This window comes from Accipiter gentilis, chromosome 30 (genome assembly GCF_929443795.1).
Source record: "Accipiter gentilis chromosome 30, bAccGen1.1, whole genome shotgun sequence".
Taxonomy (NCBI): Eukaryota; Metazoa; Chordata; class Aves; order Accipitriformes; family Accipitridae; genus Astur; species Astur gentilis.
Window position 1 is genome coordinate 14,326,972 of NC_064909.1, and position 16,864 is coordinate 14,343,835.

A 16,864-nucleotide genomic window follows, 5' to 3' on the forward strand; every position below is an offset into this window, starting at 1 on the left:
CTCCCCCCACCCAGTGGGATGGGGGAGAGAATAAAAAAAACCCCAAAACTCGTGGGTTGAGATAAAGACAGTTTAATAGGACAGAAAAGGAAGAAAATAATGATGACAATAATAAAATGGCAACAATAATAATAATAAAAGAATTAGTATATACAAAACAAGTGATGCAGAGTGCAATTGCTCACCACTTGTTGACTGATGCCCAGTCAGTTCCCGAGCAGCAATCCATCCTCCCAGGCCAAGTCCCCCCAGTTTATATGCTGGGCATGACGTCACATGGTATGGAATACCCCTTTGTCCAGTTTGGGTCAGGAGTCCTGTCTGTGTCCCCTCCCATCTTCTTGTGCCCCTCCAGCCTTCTTGCTGGCTGGGCACGAGAAGCTGAAAAATCCTTGACTTAGTCTAAACATTACTTAGCAACAACTGAAAACATCAGTGTGTTATCAACATTCTTCTCATACTAAATCCAAAGCATGGCACTGTAGTGGCAACTAGGAAGAAAATTAACTCTATCCCAGCCAAAACCAGCACTGTCTCATATTTTGACAAAGACTGCAACAGGTTAATAGCCTTTTTATTGCCATGGTTTATCACCAGCTGTGATGTCTTCTGCTGATGTGCTTGTAATATTTCCAGTGTATCTATCTCACTCAGTTTTAAACATGGTAATAAAATACATTAATAACGTGCAATCTTTATAAGCCCCCTTAAAATGCAGCTAGGATATATTCTTTATTGAAATAAGACCCAAACAGGTGCTCTCCCTCGTATTTAATGGAGTGGATTTAATACTGAAAAAATGTGCTTCCAGCCAAAGAACAGGCCCTTGTGTGTGCTGATTGGGCAAATGACATTTGCCAGTTGTAATGAACTCAGACTATGAAATTCTAATAGCCTCTGAAGGTTATCTATGGCAAATGACTAATATCTTATAAATTAAGGTCTATAATTGCACTCTAGTGATTAATGCATTAAATTACTGATTTCTTACATGTAAGACACTTATCAAATGTGTATCTTATTGTACCTCTGGGCTCACCTATAATGTACAACAGGCAGGTGAAATACATGATCATTTCCCACAGGCTTCTTCTAAAGCAAGCTTCCACCCACACAAGATCAATCTTGTAATAAGGTCATTATTTCTGGAGACGCACATTTTCATATCTTGCATAGGTAATGACATTAAGTTCCATTACCTTATGAGTCTCAGTTAGAATTATCATATTAAATACCAAGTATTATTTGATTTTTCTTTTCCCACCTGGATTTCACAACAAACATAGGAAAATCTGTGATCTTCTTAATAAACCCCCAGCTTTTTTTTTTTTTTTAAAAAAAAAAGCCAGTGTGGGTTGTGTTGAGTGTTTGGGGAATTATTAAAGTGTTTTAGAAAGCGTTTATCAAAGCAGTGAACTCAACAGTTTGTCCACAGAATGGATATAATAAGAAAAGATAAATTTCTACATGTACAAAGATAATTACTCTCCCTTTATGCATGTAGAAGGATCCAAAATGAGCCTCTGTAAGTGAATTTTTTCCTGGTTTAGCTAGCATCAATTTTGATCTGAATGTGCTTCTGTGAGCTTCATTATTAGCGAGACTGAAGACTTTGGAGAGGCAGGTATTTGCATTTATATGCCTTTATAGCCTTGGCTACCACTGAGTTCAATTACAAATATGACTGTGCTAATTTGAGCAAAGAAGAGAAAAGCAAGTTCAGTAGTCTAACTAAGCAAAGTTTGATCAATTGATGAAAGCGCTGTATCAGTCTCGACGTAATAGTAATTCAACATGTTACATTTTAGCTTGAAAATGCCAATATTTTCATTTTAACACATTGAAACCGAAGTTTCATCTCTTGAAATTAGAGTGGTCAGATCTTGGTAAAAAAGCTCGGAGCTGTGCTTACCCTGCTTTGGATACTTAAAAATAAGGTAAAAATATGCAAAAGGGTAGTGTCTGAGGAACTGATTTAGCCCTTTCTGCTTCTCTCCATGGTCTGAGTAGGTTGTAGGAGAAAAATGTACTCCCACACTTAAAATACACATCTATAAAATACAGCCCTGGGTTGTCTGACCTCCACAGCTGTACAGGGCAAATCCCTATTTTGGGCTCTGCTGCCAGGCCAGCCAGATGCAGCAGCAGCTTCCCCCCGAGGCCACTCAGAGTAGAAGGAGACCTTTGTTCAGGCAGCACCCGCCAGCCTGGCAGCTGTTCCCCGTATTCTGCACAGAAAAGCTGACCGGAGCTGAAACCTGGTTTTATACTAACCTAAATACCTTTCAATCGTTAGGACTGTAGTAAAATGGCCTGTGACAGCTTTCATGGTACTGAGTTGGCCGGCATTTGTATGTGAGTGTACGTACCCATGCACTCGTGCAAGCTCAGGTCTCTGCCTGCAGAAACCCCCCAGGAATCACTTAGTGCGTGCAGTATCAGGTGAGACAGGAGAGGGCCCCAAGAAATAATTCCTGCAGCGTTAACAGAAAGGGAGGATGAAGGTAAAACAAAATCCACTGGTAACACTCAAAGAAATGTCCCGTGAAATTGAAAATTGTACATGCTGACAATATGCCAAGGTTCTGCATGCAATTGGAATTTGAAAGTCAGCACCTCCACAACAGCCTCGCAACGCCGGTTGGACTCGAGACATCTGTCAGTTAACAACAGTGTATTCAGCTGGGATGGCTGGATTGCTCCATTCTGACCACTTCTCCAAATGTGAAAATGACAGATGAATTGCAACATGTCATGTTCATGTTGTGCCACTCAAAAACACAAAGGGTGAGGAGAGTGTAAAACCAGCACGTCACTTCTTCTGCCCCCAGGAACATTATTCTTTTAAGGATCTCCAAAGTGGTTTATTAGCAAAGCACGTAGTATCCTGGAGAAAAAGTCCTCAACATTTTTTTCACATGGAAAGATGCCTGCAGGCATCAGAATAATAACCTGAAGTCTCAATACTGGACCACATTTTTACCAAGAATGAGGAGGAAGAAATCTACACAGATTCAAGAGGAGAAACTACTGGGTGGCCGTGTGAGTTCCCCGGCTGGCTGGCAGCCCCTCTGCTGCTGCTGTGCGTGGCACCTATGCCCCAGGGCAGGAGAGGCCCCCGAGCGGTGCAGATAGCTGGACCTGCCCACCACGGAGCCGTGCCGGAGGCCGCGCTTCCCGGCGGTGTCCTGCCACTGCAGCCTTCTCCAGAGAGGTGACCTGCCACTCGGCCTCCTGCCCCACGGCAGGTAATCACATTGACTGGGGTCTCACCTGCCAGGATAGAAAAATACAGCAATTGTGCTGCATCTCATTCCGCCTCACTCGGTGCCTGGTTTAGCCAAGCTCCCACCACTGCTGCTTGCACTCCTGCTTTTATGCTGACAGCTGCTGCTGGCCAGGAGTAACTGGAGAAGGCTCTTGGAGCAAGATGTCACATCGCTTCTGGCTTCATCCACGCCTGAAAGTCCAACCTTTCTGACATGAAGCGTGTTTCGCTTTTGTATGGCCTCTTCCTGTATTTTTCCTACCTGTTCTGACTTGACAGCAGTTTCTGCTTATTTTGTGCTATCAGCACAAGCCCTAAAACACTGACCTATCTCCACCTGTTCCTGCCAAGGAAAGTGCTGCCTAAGGAAGAGGGAGATGCCGCAGAGGCTAAGCTTCTTCTGTGACTCACTGCCTGTGAAACAACCATCACCTCACAAATCATGTTTGCCTGAAAATAGCATGCTTGCCATTTTCAGTAACCCCACAGATTGCTGATCTTTTTCGTTTACTTTGTACACTTGAGAGAGTTTTGTGTCTTGGCTACTTGTTTTCCTGGCCAATGCACCAGTATTTGTACTGACGGAGCTGCGTGGGTCAAGGCCCAGTACAGATGAGCTACGATAGCATAAACGTGTGTCTCTTCTGCACTGGTGTATATGGTGCAAATCCATAAACAGCCTTCAGCAGTGAACAGCTGTTGTTTTTTTAAGAGAGCAGAATCAATTCTCTATGACCATGCCAAGGGGTAAAGCAGTTGCTCAAGTAGAGCATTTCCCAGCCATCACAGATTTGTGCTTTTGAATTTTTTTGCATTTCCTACCTTCTTAGAATTATATAGAAACAGTTGTGTTTGGCATCTGCACATGAGTCCATCTACAATTGGAATTTAAAATCTATCGCAATCTGCTTGGCATCAGTTTCCCTGTAAGCTTTCAGCATATACTTACTGCTCTCTCCAGTCATTCTTCATTTCTTTCTCTGTGGCCCCACTAATTAAAGCCTTGGCTCATTTTCCTTTTAAGGTCAAAACTCTCTTCACTCTGTAAAAGAGAAACATACTAATCAAATGTCAAAGGTCTTCAAACTGTTCTTTTTCTGTTACAGCCTGTGATGATTACACAGCACTCTCTCTGGCCAGCCACCTAGGGTGTATGCCTTTGTCACTCAGTAAACAAATCTATTCCACAGAGCTTAAATATGTAATTCCATGGCAGAGGCTGTCTCTTTCCAGCAAAAGCAGTTATGAACACATCTTGCATTAAGCTTTGAGATTTCAGTGCAATCATGGGCTAATATTTTTCTAGTTTACATGCTGGTTTTTCCTTCCAGGGTCCTAATTCTGAACATGAGATTTGGCTGCCCTGTTGTGAACTTCCTGTTCTGCAAGTGCATGACTAATCTGAACAGAAAAATGAATGCACAGGGACAACACAACAATGAGGCTACTCCTAAGCTTGATTTTTTTGTTTTAAGTTTTTTAAAATTTCTTTAGTTTTCAATGGTACTTGCTTTGGAGCTGATGCGAGTTGGAAATACTCACTACCGCATATAGCTAGGCCTGAAGAACACGCTGCTAACAATCATCTGACAGCGTTGAATGCTGCTGATGCAAAATCCTAAGAGGGCAAACTAAGGAAAGGAAATTACAAAGCACTGCCAAAGGGGGAGGCCCATTCTGCCACACACTGTAAATATACCGGGTTCAGTGGGGGCTGCAGTGCCCAGCGTACCTGAGCAAGCAGGAGCAGCAACCTGGATGGCACAGCTCGGCACGGGGTCAGAGCCCTGCTCTCTCCCCATTGCATGCAAAGGGAGAACTGGCCTCCCAGTTCTCGTGGCAGCCACAGATGTGGCTACAGGATGTGCAGATGTTGTGTGCTGCAAACACAGGTGTTCTCAGAGACCCGAGGCCCGCTGTCATTTCTTGCTGATTATTTGGGAAAAAAGTCCTCTCTCTACTTACTGCGTGTTCAGTCTTGGACCACAGAAATAAAGTGTATGGGGTTCAGTCTTCTTTTGAGCTAACTATAATTTAATTTCTTGAGCAAGTATACCCACTACCTTTCATTCTTAGAAACCCAAAATCTAAATTTATCTTGAGTGTTGGATTTTTAATAAATTATTTATAGTTTTTAAATTATGTAGTGAAAAAAAGCATTTAGAGATGAGAGAAAGTGGCAGGTTGTTGTTCTTGCCAGTGCTGCAAACCAACTGAGGCAATGCCCCTTGTGCTGGAAACCAACAGGCAGACCTGTGAGGATGAAATCACATTTTAAAACTGAATTTGGAAGGCAGAAAATCCTCTCAAGAAAATCTGTCTGTGTTAATGGATGGAAGTAATTTCCTCCCTTGTTAGATATTCTAGAGCACGCAGATATTTGATTTACATCTGCTGTCTCCTAGTGACATAAAATATGGTTTGGTGACACAGTCTCAGTGAAGAAATTGAAGGTCAGGGAACAATTAATCACTTTCTTGCTCATAATTTAATATGAAGATATTTAGGATACTTAGGCATCCGAAGATGAAGACAGCACCATCCTGGATTTAAAAAGTGTCTAAGAGGGGAACTGTCTTGCTTTCACTTGCTTGTCAGTGCCTAGAGCAGCCAAAGGCTATCGATGACCTGTTGTACAGCCCTATGTTGCGAAGGCTTAAATGAATGCAGAGTACCACAATGCACACAGTCAGCCTCAATTCACTGCGAATAGTGCAATGCAAGTAAAATCAGAGAGCTGGGTGAAGTTTCCAGAGTCCAGTTTTGCTCTAAAGGAGCGTAATGCTAAACCCCACCTTCCCTTGGGTGGGAGCACATGGCCTTTCTTCCACTGCTGGGAATCAGGAGACGGGGACTCCCAACTGCATGGTCAGAAAGAGCTCATTGCCGAAAGGAGTCCCAGTTCCCATCCATTTCACTGGAAACTGAGAGCAGTGCATATATCCACAGCTTGCTGTCTTTAACAACTCCTAGATTTAAAATTCCAGCGAACAGGAGACTGCCAGACCACAGAAAACTGACTGGAGAGACATTACCTTTAATGACAATTCTTCTTGGCAATTTTCCCCCCACTTTTTCCATAAAACAGAGGGAATGTTATCATTTAAGTCTTGTTGTAGGTATGTCTATCTCCAGTAAGATGTATTTGTGATAAAGCAGCCCAGCATTGTAAGCGTAACTGAAATGCTGGACTCTTGCAGCTGCCATGATGTTCTTTTTAATGCCAGGCTTCAGCACTTCTGTAGCTGTATCTACGCTGCACACTGCTGCAATGTGAATGGATACGTAAGTGAACCTGGTAAGTTACTGTGGCAGTTCTCCTGCCAAGTAGTTGCCCAAAATTGAATGGAAAACCAAGTAGATGTACAAGCAGGCTGCTGACTTTGCCAGTTAGCCTAACCCTCATTTTTGCTGCAGCACTTCAGTAAAAAGCCAATTATACCAAACTCCGGTAATGTCTCTATCAGTGATAGACTGCAGGCATTTATAGTCTTCATCAATGAACAGGCTAAGCGAAGCTAAATTGTTCTGCTAAACTTTTTAGTAAGTAATTAACCCTGAATTATCAACAACAGGCAGCTATGGTAATGGCTATGAAAGAAATAACAACCAGTTGCACAGTTATTAACACGAGAGCACTGAACAAGGCAGACAAACGGCATGTGCTGCCATGGAATTAATGGAAGGGACAGTGGTGGCAAGTGTGATCTCCTGCAGGGTGGTAAAGTTCCAGGAGGCTGAGCTAGCTGCTGAAAGACACTCGCTTTGGCAAGAGCAGCATGTACTCAGCAGTAGATGGATGGAAGTCAGAAGCGGATGGTAATAAGGAGCGTTAAAAATAAATCTAGCCTAATTAGGTTAAAAAAAGGAAAAGATGTGAACGTGACAGTTCAGCAACTGGCAACTCTTTAGTTCGAGCAGTTATCCTGGGGACAAGAAATTCATACTGGCACCAGGAAGCGGATAGATGAAGTGACCTGCTGTGCACCCTGTGCTCCCTAACTGGACTGTATCGGTGCCCATTTTCTGAAGCTGAGCTCACCAGTTTCAGAAACGAGGGTCTCTTTAAAATGTCTTACCTTGAAACACCCTAAAATATTAGCTAATTCTTAAAAATCTTGGCTACTGTGGAGCATTCACGTGCACCTGTGAATTCTGGGCCAATGAAAGATTGTGAGCTGACAGGCTTGGGACCAAGGCATATAGATATATCATGCATGTAGCAATGTGGGCTCCCCTCAGTGTTGCTCTCTAATCATTTTCATGGACCATTTGTCAGCAGAGTGAGGAGTTCCATGTCCCTTCTTGTCGTCTCTGCTGAGAACATAAGTGAAGGCGGCAAATAAGAGCAACCTTATATGAGGGAGGGGACGTGTCCTGCTGGGTACTGCACTGCAATTAAGCAACTTGTTTTGCTTCCCAGCATGACCGAGGTGGCAGGATGAGACTGGACCAACAGTATTAGTTATAGAAAAAAGAGAAAGACAGTAGAAGGCTAAGCAGAGGGGAAACAGAAGGTAAACACAGTAAAATGGAAAAAGTGGATCCAAACCAAAACCAAGGCCCTTACTGCAAGCAGAACGAGTCTGACCACTGAAATGCAGAGGTGATGGAGAATCGCTGCTGGACCCCCAAACTGGGAAGCTTCTCTTCCCTCTCTGCCTCTTGACTTTCTTTTGAACCAGCTGTATTAAGAAAACAGCTCCCACTATTCTTACTGGAGAGCATGGGGAACTTATCAATGTCCCCTGGACTTTATTAAAATTTAAGTGTCTTTTCTTCCTTCTCAAGGTTTCTGTTTAATATATTTTATCAGGTGAATTCCGTTCTCCTGGGTTACAAAATGTCCCCACGTAGCAGCTCCTCCTGCCCTGAAGGACAGGCCCTTTGTCTTGCTGAGGAAAGCTGCTTCAGGAATCCCAGTCAGCCTTATCCATCCAATTTCTGTATGGAGGTCTATGTGAATTATTAAAAGTCTGCTCTGACTACCTGGACAGCAAATAATTTAATCTCAAGTTAATGCCCTTTCTATTGTTAAATAACGTATCTTACTGTCCTGGAAAAGGTAGGGCTGGAAGAATGGGCTGTATGCTACTATATAATAGTAGTGACAAGAGAAATCTATAACGCATGAAGTAAGTTATATACATTATTCTGGGGGAGAAGGATTTGTCTGTCTATTCTGGCTGCAAACCCTGGCCTGGGAGAGTGGTAGGCAAAGCAGGGCTATCTCCCCTCTGCCATAGTGCAGTTCCTTTGGGAACTGTGTCGAAGGGACTGGGCATGCCCTTAACAATGGAAGATGCTCCTCGGTTTGGGGCAGATGTTTACTTGCTTTCTAGTTCTTCCTGCTTCTGAGCCCTCCCAGGGAATCCATGGGAGACCAAGAAGAGGAGCTTGAGATATGCTTCTTTCATCTGTGCTACTCCTCCTCTAAGAGCTGATATGGAAAGCTGTGCTACCATCTGCAGCATAGCACAAAGAGGAACAAACAGCTTTTGGGGCATGGGAAGCAAGTTTTGCATAAAAATGACAATGGTCTCTGCGCTCCAGTGCCTGAGCTGCTCTTTTTCCTTGAACTCAATAGGTGTCTTCAGATAATTGCCAAAAGAGGATTTACTTCACCTAATGCGCCTGGAGTATTAGAAGGGCTGCATTCATTTAACTGCCTAAGATAGACATGAAGACCAGAAAATCCCAAATTTGGATTTGTCACAGAACAAAATTCTGAAATCAATGTCACTTTAATGCAACAGGGTTTAATTCACAGGATTTTACTGGAGTTCAGCCCACACTACACAAAAAGCTTCTGTTGCTGGAATAGAGAGTATTTCTGGCTGTGATTTTGATGACTGCTGACCAGTTTGTCCAGTACCATCAGTTTGGAATTAGTCCGTATGGGGAAAATCATGTGTCAGCCAAGTTTAGTTCTCACAAGCTGGGAATCACACAGAAACAGAATGAGAAGGGGCCCCAAAGCTCATGTAGTGCATCCCGCCTCAGTGTTTTGCTGGCCCCTATTTATTTAAAAGAGTCTTTAAAAATGTCTCATAACAGAGGTTTTTGACAGCTTCCTCAGACCATCTCGCCCTGCTTGTAACCATTCCTGTGGCTAGAATGTTTTTCCCAATATCTAACCTAATTCTCTCAAGCTGCAATTAAGCCTATTATTCTTGTCCTACTTATATGGATAAATTCCTTTTTTGTAAAATATGCTTCTTACAGAAAACCAAATTTCTGTGTCCCCTTTGGTCTGTTGTTCACACTGAACACCACATGATCTCTAACGTGACCTTTGAGGACAGGCTCTTCCAAACTTCTAATAATTCTTTATTCTCTCTGCTTGGCTTCCCTACAGCTACTTCGTGTTTCTCTTGAAGAGGAAAAAAGTTGCTCAGTGTTTGACACACTGCTCTAGCTGAGGCCTTACAAGCACTGAGTGGAACTGAAGGATTGCTTCATGTGTTATATGTTTTAGTTCTGTATAAACATCCTCATATTGACATTTAACATTTTCACAACAGCCAGGTCCTGCTGACTCATGCTCAGGTTGTGATTCACGCCCTGCAGAGCTGCTGTGAGACCCTGGATCCCCACTCTTGGCCCAACACTCTGCAGGTCAAGCCCTTGTTCATAAGTCAATGTTGAAGGCTGACACATTGCTCATTTCTCCTTCTCCTTTTTCATTTTTAGAAGTATTGGCAGGGTGAAGCTAGTTCTTGTTTTTCTTTCCTGGAGTTCTCAGTACATACCCTTTCCTCCCTCTGCCGAAGGCACACGGGTTGTCCATCTTCACTAACACGCTGCTTCTCCCCTCACCAAGAAGGGTTTTCCTGGGTTTGTTTTTATTCACATCCAGTTAGCTGAAGTGAAAACAGCTTGTGATCTGCATAAAATGTGCTCATCCTCCCATCTGGTTTCATTTGCACAGCAAACATACTGTCATGATCTTACCAGCTCTCTAGTCTCTTGGGACCCTAAGAGCATCCACCCTCCTGAAGGTTTGGCTGCCGGGGCTCAGGGAATGCTGGAGGGTGACCTGAGGTCTCAGGCCAGGAAGCTGTGGGGTTCTCCAGGGTGGCCAGGGAGCTGGGCAGGCTGGGGGGCAGCTGGGGGCAGCCCTCAGCCCAGGGCATCAGCTTGTGTGTCGGGGCACGGGTGCGGATCCAGGGGCAGGCAGACCTCTCAGGAGAATTCAAGCCCCATGTGGAAAAAACCCACAACAGTAGAAACAGTCCTCTCTTTCCCCCCAAATATTCAAGGATGTAAACCCCCCAAACTCAATCACACAAGTAATCCCCCCAAATCACCCTTTCAGGAAGTCTTACACATCATAAGCAAAAAATGGTAAAAACCTCTCTTTTACCTTTGCATGTTATATTTAGTACGGTGCTATCAAAGGACTATCAAGCAATATTAATACATCAACGTTTTCCAGTGTATTTGCAGTTCTGCACTTTTTAAAATAAAAATGGTCTAATAAGCCATAAATTTACATTTCTGAAGTTACCCTGTCTGGCTCCCTTAACAAAGTGCCTGCAATACAATACATAGAGCAGTGTACATCTGTAAAACTGCAGAGCTCCAAATATTAATCAGAAGCTTTCATAACAGAAATGAATAAATGGAAGTCCAGAAATTTAATAAGGAATGAAATTTCACAAGCTGTTAAAAGACCAGCAAAGACAGATTTCATAATATTTTATAGGGCACCTAAAGTAAATTCAATACTTTTCAATGACATTATGAAACAAAAATCACTTAACTGACTCTAGGCTTGAAATGTGCTTCAATTCAAGGTTGGTATTACAGCACTCTTGTCTTGTTTGCTGGGGTGACAATCCTGAACTTCAGCTGGTAGTGCAAACACCTCCGGAAAGCATGTGACCTAAAAAGGAAGGGTTAGCAAAGAAAGTAGTAATATGCAATACATACAGCTCTGGGATAAACCTGAAGATGCAATTGCAATTGAGACAATTTCAGCAGAAAAAAATGCAAAACTTATGTAAGCAAGAATGGAGGATAATGCGGAATGTGTCTTACCTTTCAATACCAAACACTATGTTCTCATCAATGATACTGTAGAATTACTGTAATAAATGCCTCTCCATTACAGTTTTTTGTCTCCATTTGCTTCTTGCTGTCATACACAGTTGCTGACAGGATGCTAATAAACACTTTCTTGAGTGGTTGCAGCACATCTATCATTCTACTAGCCTGATTCATGAGTAGGGCCACTAGATGCTACCACAATACAAATAAATAATTAAACAATCGTGACAAAATAATGGAGCAACTTGTAGCAATCCTCCGTTTAAGGCAATAGAGATATTACTGGTTTACTTTGTACATAAAATCAGAACTCAGTCGCATTTTTTCCTTTGGTTTGGATTAGCCCACATGATGGCAATCTCTATCATTAACATACGGCGAGTTCTTCCTTCAAACACTGCCAGTTTAACATATGTTTCACTTGCGCAATACCAAAAATAAGATGAGAAAATCTGTTTGGCTTTCAGTAAGTGTAAGAAACAGCCAGGAATTTTCCTGACAAATAACAAATAGCCTGTAACACCACAAAGGTGAACCATCCATACAGGCTTTAGCACAATGCTCTGGCGTAGCATGTAGAAGAGAGAAAAGCCTCTACAGAAGCCATGTAGAGTTTACAGAAGCTGCGCCACTGGTGCATCCATTTCATGTGCTCTGCTTAATCAAAACCACTCTCTCCATTTGTAGCTGGATAATGAATATAAAGCTGAAAATGCCACAGAGCAGGTGTGCTGCTGCCATCTCAGCCTTCAGGTGGGAGCTGGTGAAAAAAGTGAGGAAGGGGAAAAAAAGGAAAAACTACACGCAGTCAGATAAGTCAAAAGAACCGCAACTGAACTTTATTATTTTTTTAAAAAGTATTCTACAATAATGGCTCAGAATACTACCACAATGTACAGAGACAAGGCAGTGCTCTGGGCTATGACTGTAGATTACTCTAGTGTATATATATTTATAAGAGCTTAAGAAAGGTTGAAGCAGGGCAGTTCAACATTTCTTAAGCACATATTTAATAATTTTAACATTTTCTAGATCTCTCATATTATAGCAGGATTTATCAAATGCAATGTAGTCACAGAAGTCTTGCATAAATACAAATATTGATACTTTACCTTGAATATTGTATATGATATAAATTCTGCCTTACCTTTAAAAAAATCTCCAGATCATGATGTGACCTGGGAGTCTTTCCTTTTCTTTCTCTTTAAGAGTTTTTAAATATATATATATATTTATATATATTTCCTATCATACATCAAAGTATATATGAATCCCATCATTTCTGTTATATTTTCTGCAGACATGGTCTGAAACAAAATCACCAACAACTAAATCAAAAGCTTCCTGGTTATCATAGGAAAGCCAAAGAGGATCTTTCCTCTTTTTTTATGTTTCAGTACTAGTATTTTTTTAAATTTGTAAGGATTCTTCATAAACTAGAGGTCCATAGATCATTTAAAGCAGTCTTTATAAGCAAATTTACATACTTTGACATGCTTTTGTGAGGCAGTTAGTATCAAAATCCAATAGCATTTCTTACAGAACCATATGACTTTCTGCGATGCAGATATACATTTCATTTCTAAAAAGCCACAGTTCTTTTTCTACATCTGCTCTCATCAAATCCCCAGGATTCATTCATAAAACTGCTGCTGTTCCAAATGCGGATGCTGTTATCCCCGCTGTGGATTAAGATGTACACCCAATCAGGTGACATCATCGCGTGGAAGATTGACAAGTAGGAAAATACCCTCCCCAAATCCACAGATAGTCTTTTCTATCTCTAAATCTTCATGATTCGTGTCACCGAACAGTGCAATGTGACGAAGACACGTCTCTGTGCAGGCTAAGGGTCTTCTTCCATCAAAGGAATCTCTAGGGGATAAAAAGAAATAGCATTGATTGCTGACTGTAGCTTCTCTTTATACTTTTGCAGGGTATTTGTATTAGCCATTCTACAAAAATAGAAATGGACATTGCAAAAATCTGAACAAGACATACGGTATCCCCAATTCTAGATCCACTTACGCTCTAACACCTGTGTGAAAATTAACCTACTAGAACTATCCAGATTTTCTAAGACAAGTTAGACCCACAAAATCCTAAATGCAAACATCCTTTCTACTACATTAATCACTGAAACAGCATTCAGAGTAGGCAGGGACTTTTACTGGCATTATCATAATTTCTCCCTCCTCCTTCCAGCTGTCCTCTCCCCGCTGTGATACCATTAGAAGTTATCCCCAACCCTATGAAGCAGGAAGACTTTCTCCACCCAGAACTTCACCCACACTGAATTTAGGACACTGGGCTTCAGCTCTTTGCCTAGTGACTCTCAGGGACTGTGGAGAGCAGGATCAGAGCCACTCCTTCTAAATGTCTCCAAGGAAAGCCATATGGTTTCCCTAACATGCTGAGCAGCACACCATACAGCTCCGTTAGAACTCAATGAAATGATATCAATGCATGCTCACGTTCGATTTAAATGCAGACAATAATATATGGCAATCTTCCTTCTCATACATGTTCCCCTTATGCTGTGACTCCCATGTCCATGGCTTAATACATACATGCCTCGCACTGAACAGTTTGCTGTATGCACAGACATGAGGAGTTTGTTAATAAAGGCTGCTAATTTTGGCCGAGTATGAAAACATGATTTGCTTCACATTTTAAGGAGAAAAATCCTTTTCTTTGCTGTGAAAGCCATGGCATGTGAGGGAGTTGTGAGTGTAGGAGTTGAGGAGCAGATGAACAGACCAATACAGGCAAGATGATGGTTGGCTTTGCTGCCGTACACGGGTGCTTGCTGACATCCCTGTTGATGAGACTGCTGTTACTGGGTCTGGACGGGAACCTTCTGGCCTGGGATTCAAATCCCTTGCACCACAGCTAGCAAGGACATATCACAGACACAAAGCTCTATGACCATGGAGCTGTATGGTTTGAAAAATGTCCAAATGGAGATGTGGACAAAACCATGGAGAAAGTACGAGCAAGTCAGCTGGATTTATTCCTGCTCTGACCGTACAAACAAATGATGGCTCCCGTTTACCGACTCACTTACTGCACCTATGCAAGGCTTACCATCTGCAATATCGATCCGCGGACTCGTGGATGCAGCCTCCCCGACGGTGCTATGGGATATGTCAGTTCGATCTGAACCGGGAAGCACTGCCGTTTGGCATGCTGGGGACGGGTACAAACTTTGGAGCAGTTCAGAGGAGCCCGACCTACTGTCACAGGCCTCAGATTCGCTAGGCAGCATGTCCGTAATCCTGGGGCCGGGGTAAGCAGGAGGATTCTGATCTTCTGTCTGCAATACGTGCCCCTGGTCTGTGGTAGCTGAGTATCCAGGTGCCAGAGCATTCAAGCCGCTGCTTACAGCTTCGTCGTAGGAAGGCAGCATGACAGGAACGCCGTCCACCACCACAAAGTCGGGGTCACCCATGGAGCCCTCCTGGTTGCCTCTACGTCAAACACAGATGAGTTATCACAGAGAGCAGGAGCATGTCAGAAGCACCTCGGAGCAACCGCTGAACTTAAGTAAACACAGCACTTTCTAGTCATGCAAAATAAAGATACGGGGTCATTAACATTCACAGAAATGTTTGCTTCGTGGGTTTGCAAAACTCTGTTCAGATTGACAGTCAGTGGAATCTGTTACAATCGAAAAGATGAAACCAGTATGTGAAGAACAATTCTGAGAAGGGAAGGAAAGCAGGTGCTTGGAAGAGATAAGGAGCACCATTTGCTGTGCTGTGCAGAGTAGGTATCATGGATGTAAGATCACAGATGTAGTTTCCCAGTCAAAAGTGCCTGAACCCCTGGAAAGATGTGTGCTAGAGCACAAAAGTGTTTACAGCCCACGTAAATAGGCCCTGAGATGACTACTACTGGATGACAGGGCTTCGGTGGCCAGATTTGCAGCATCCTTCAGGTCTTACTTTCAAAGGATGAAGGCTTCCTTAACCAATACTAAGCTGGCTTCTTTTTTATGCAAAACATTTCTGCTAATTGGGAAGGTCTGTTAAACCCTAAAGTATCCATTTAGTAGACAATTAAATCACGGTATAGTCCTGGCAGGAGGGAATTGATCCCAGGTACCTTTAGGACATGAAAACATCTGAAAAGGAGAGGACAGAAACCCATTTCAATAAGCTAGACAAGTATGGGCTATAAAGCTACCCATAGTGCAACATGTTACCCCAGAGATCTTCCTAGTTATATATGTATACGTATACTATTCCCCATATACAGTAAATATGCACACTTATGTATGTATATAAATTTACACATCACTTATATAATCTGTATACTTTTATGTACACGTATTTATTTAACATTAAGATCACCAAGTCCTTTTGGCTGCATTGGCATGGGGACATATTTACTGACATACAGCTTTTTCAGCTCTCCTGTCTGCATGTGGTAGAATAAAGACGAGAACAAGCAAGCGCAGGAGAAGAGAAGTCACACAGTCAAGGTCCACAGCAAACTGAGCAGACTGAAAACTAGAAACAAATCTAAACCCCAATGTAGTACTAGCTTTGCCTAAAACTCAGCATGCCTGCCTTTGTTTTTCCAGTTGTAAGGTGATAATAATAGCAGTAATACCCACCTTCCTGTTTCATGAGTGCTGTGAGAATCAATGACAAATGCTCATAGCTGCACAGTAGTTTATGGAAATAAAGGAAGATGCAGGAGATGTTTATGAATCGTGATGAAAATAATACTCATGAAGGGAAAGCAAACTTTTAATACAAATTTGTCCATAGAGAAAAAAGAAATTCTTTCTTAAAACTTACATTACTAAGTCTACAGTAGTTAAAAAATTAATTCCCCCAGCACCTCAAAATGAGTATTTAAACATATTGTCAGCTATTTTTATATGCAGAAGCAGCAATTCTCAGTACCAGAGCTGTAATTACTCCCAAAGCGAATCTGGCAAACTTTGCCTTTTATCTTAGTTGCAGAAGGGACTACTGCGGGTTTTTGGGGGTGCCCTTCCACAGCGGTGGTTCAGAGGCTTCTGCTCAGAGCAGAAGAAGAAGGTGTCTACAAGGCTCGTGAGCCACTCCGTCTCCTCAGCAAGGAGTGCTGAATGTGAAAACTGAAAAAAAAAAAACCCAACGAAGAAAACAGTACAAACCTTGGAAGGAAATGTGTCTTAAATTTGGTCTGGAACATCCTGGCTAAAATAACCAGTAGCAGTACTAATAAAACACTGGTAGCAGTAAACGCCACTATTTTCCATGTAGTTAGGAGGGTCTCCTGTGTATTTGGCCAGGTTTGTTCTGCAACAAAAAGGCAATACAAGAGTTGTGCTTGATTATTACTGTTGTTATTTTGTATTAATACTTCAACAATACTCAGAAGTGCAAGTTAGTTACGAAAACACATCTTTTATACGTATCTTGTAAAAACACACATGAACCCAATGCCATATACCAAAAGCACCCTTAACATTAAGCTGCTACAGGGTCTGGACCTTGCTTTTTTCCCTTGACTTTTTTTTATACATGCAATCATGACCTTAGCTTA

At 42.3% G+C, this 16,864-nt stretch overlaps 1 protein-coding gene across 2 annotated transcripts in view; it reads right to left on the reverse strand.

The window, feature by feature from the left end:
• Positions 1-12,048: 12,048 nt before the first annotated feature.
• Positions 12,049-16,864, reverse strand: part of SUSD4 (sushi domain containing 4) — a 73,739-nt gene continuing 68,923 nt past the window's right edge. For both annotated transcript variants that reach the window (XM_049833444.1, XM_049833442.1), the window contains 3 exons: positions 16,473-16,617; positions 14,408-14,790; positions 12,049-13,195 (listed from right to left, as the gene is read on the reverse strand). In XM_049833444.1, the coding sequence (XP_049689401.1) occupies positions 13,167-13,195; positions 14,408-14,790; positions 16,473-16,617 (557 nt within the window). In that variant the 3' untranslated portion in view covers positions 12,049-13,166. The remainder of the gene's footprint in view (positions 13,196-14,407; positions 14,791-16,472; positions 16,618-16,864) is intronic.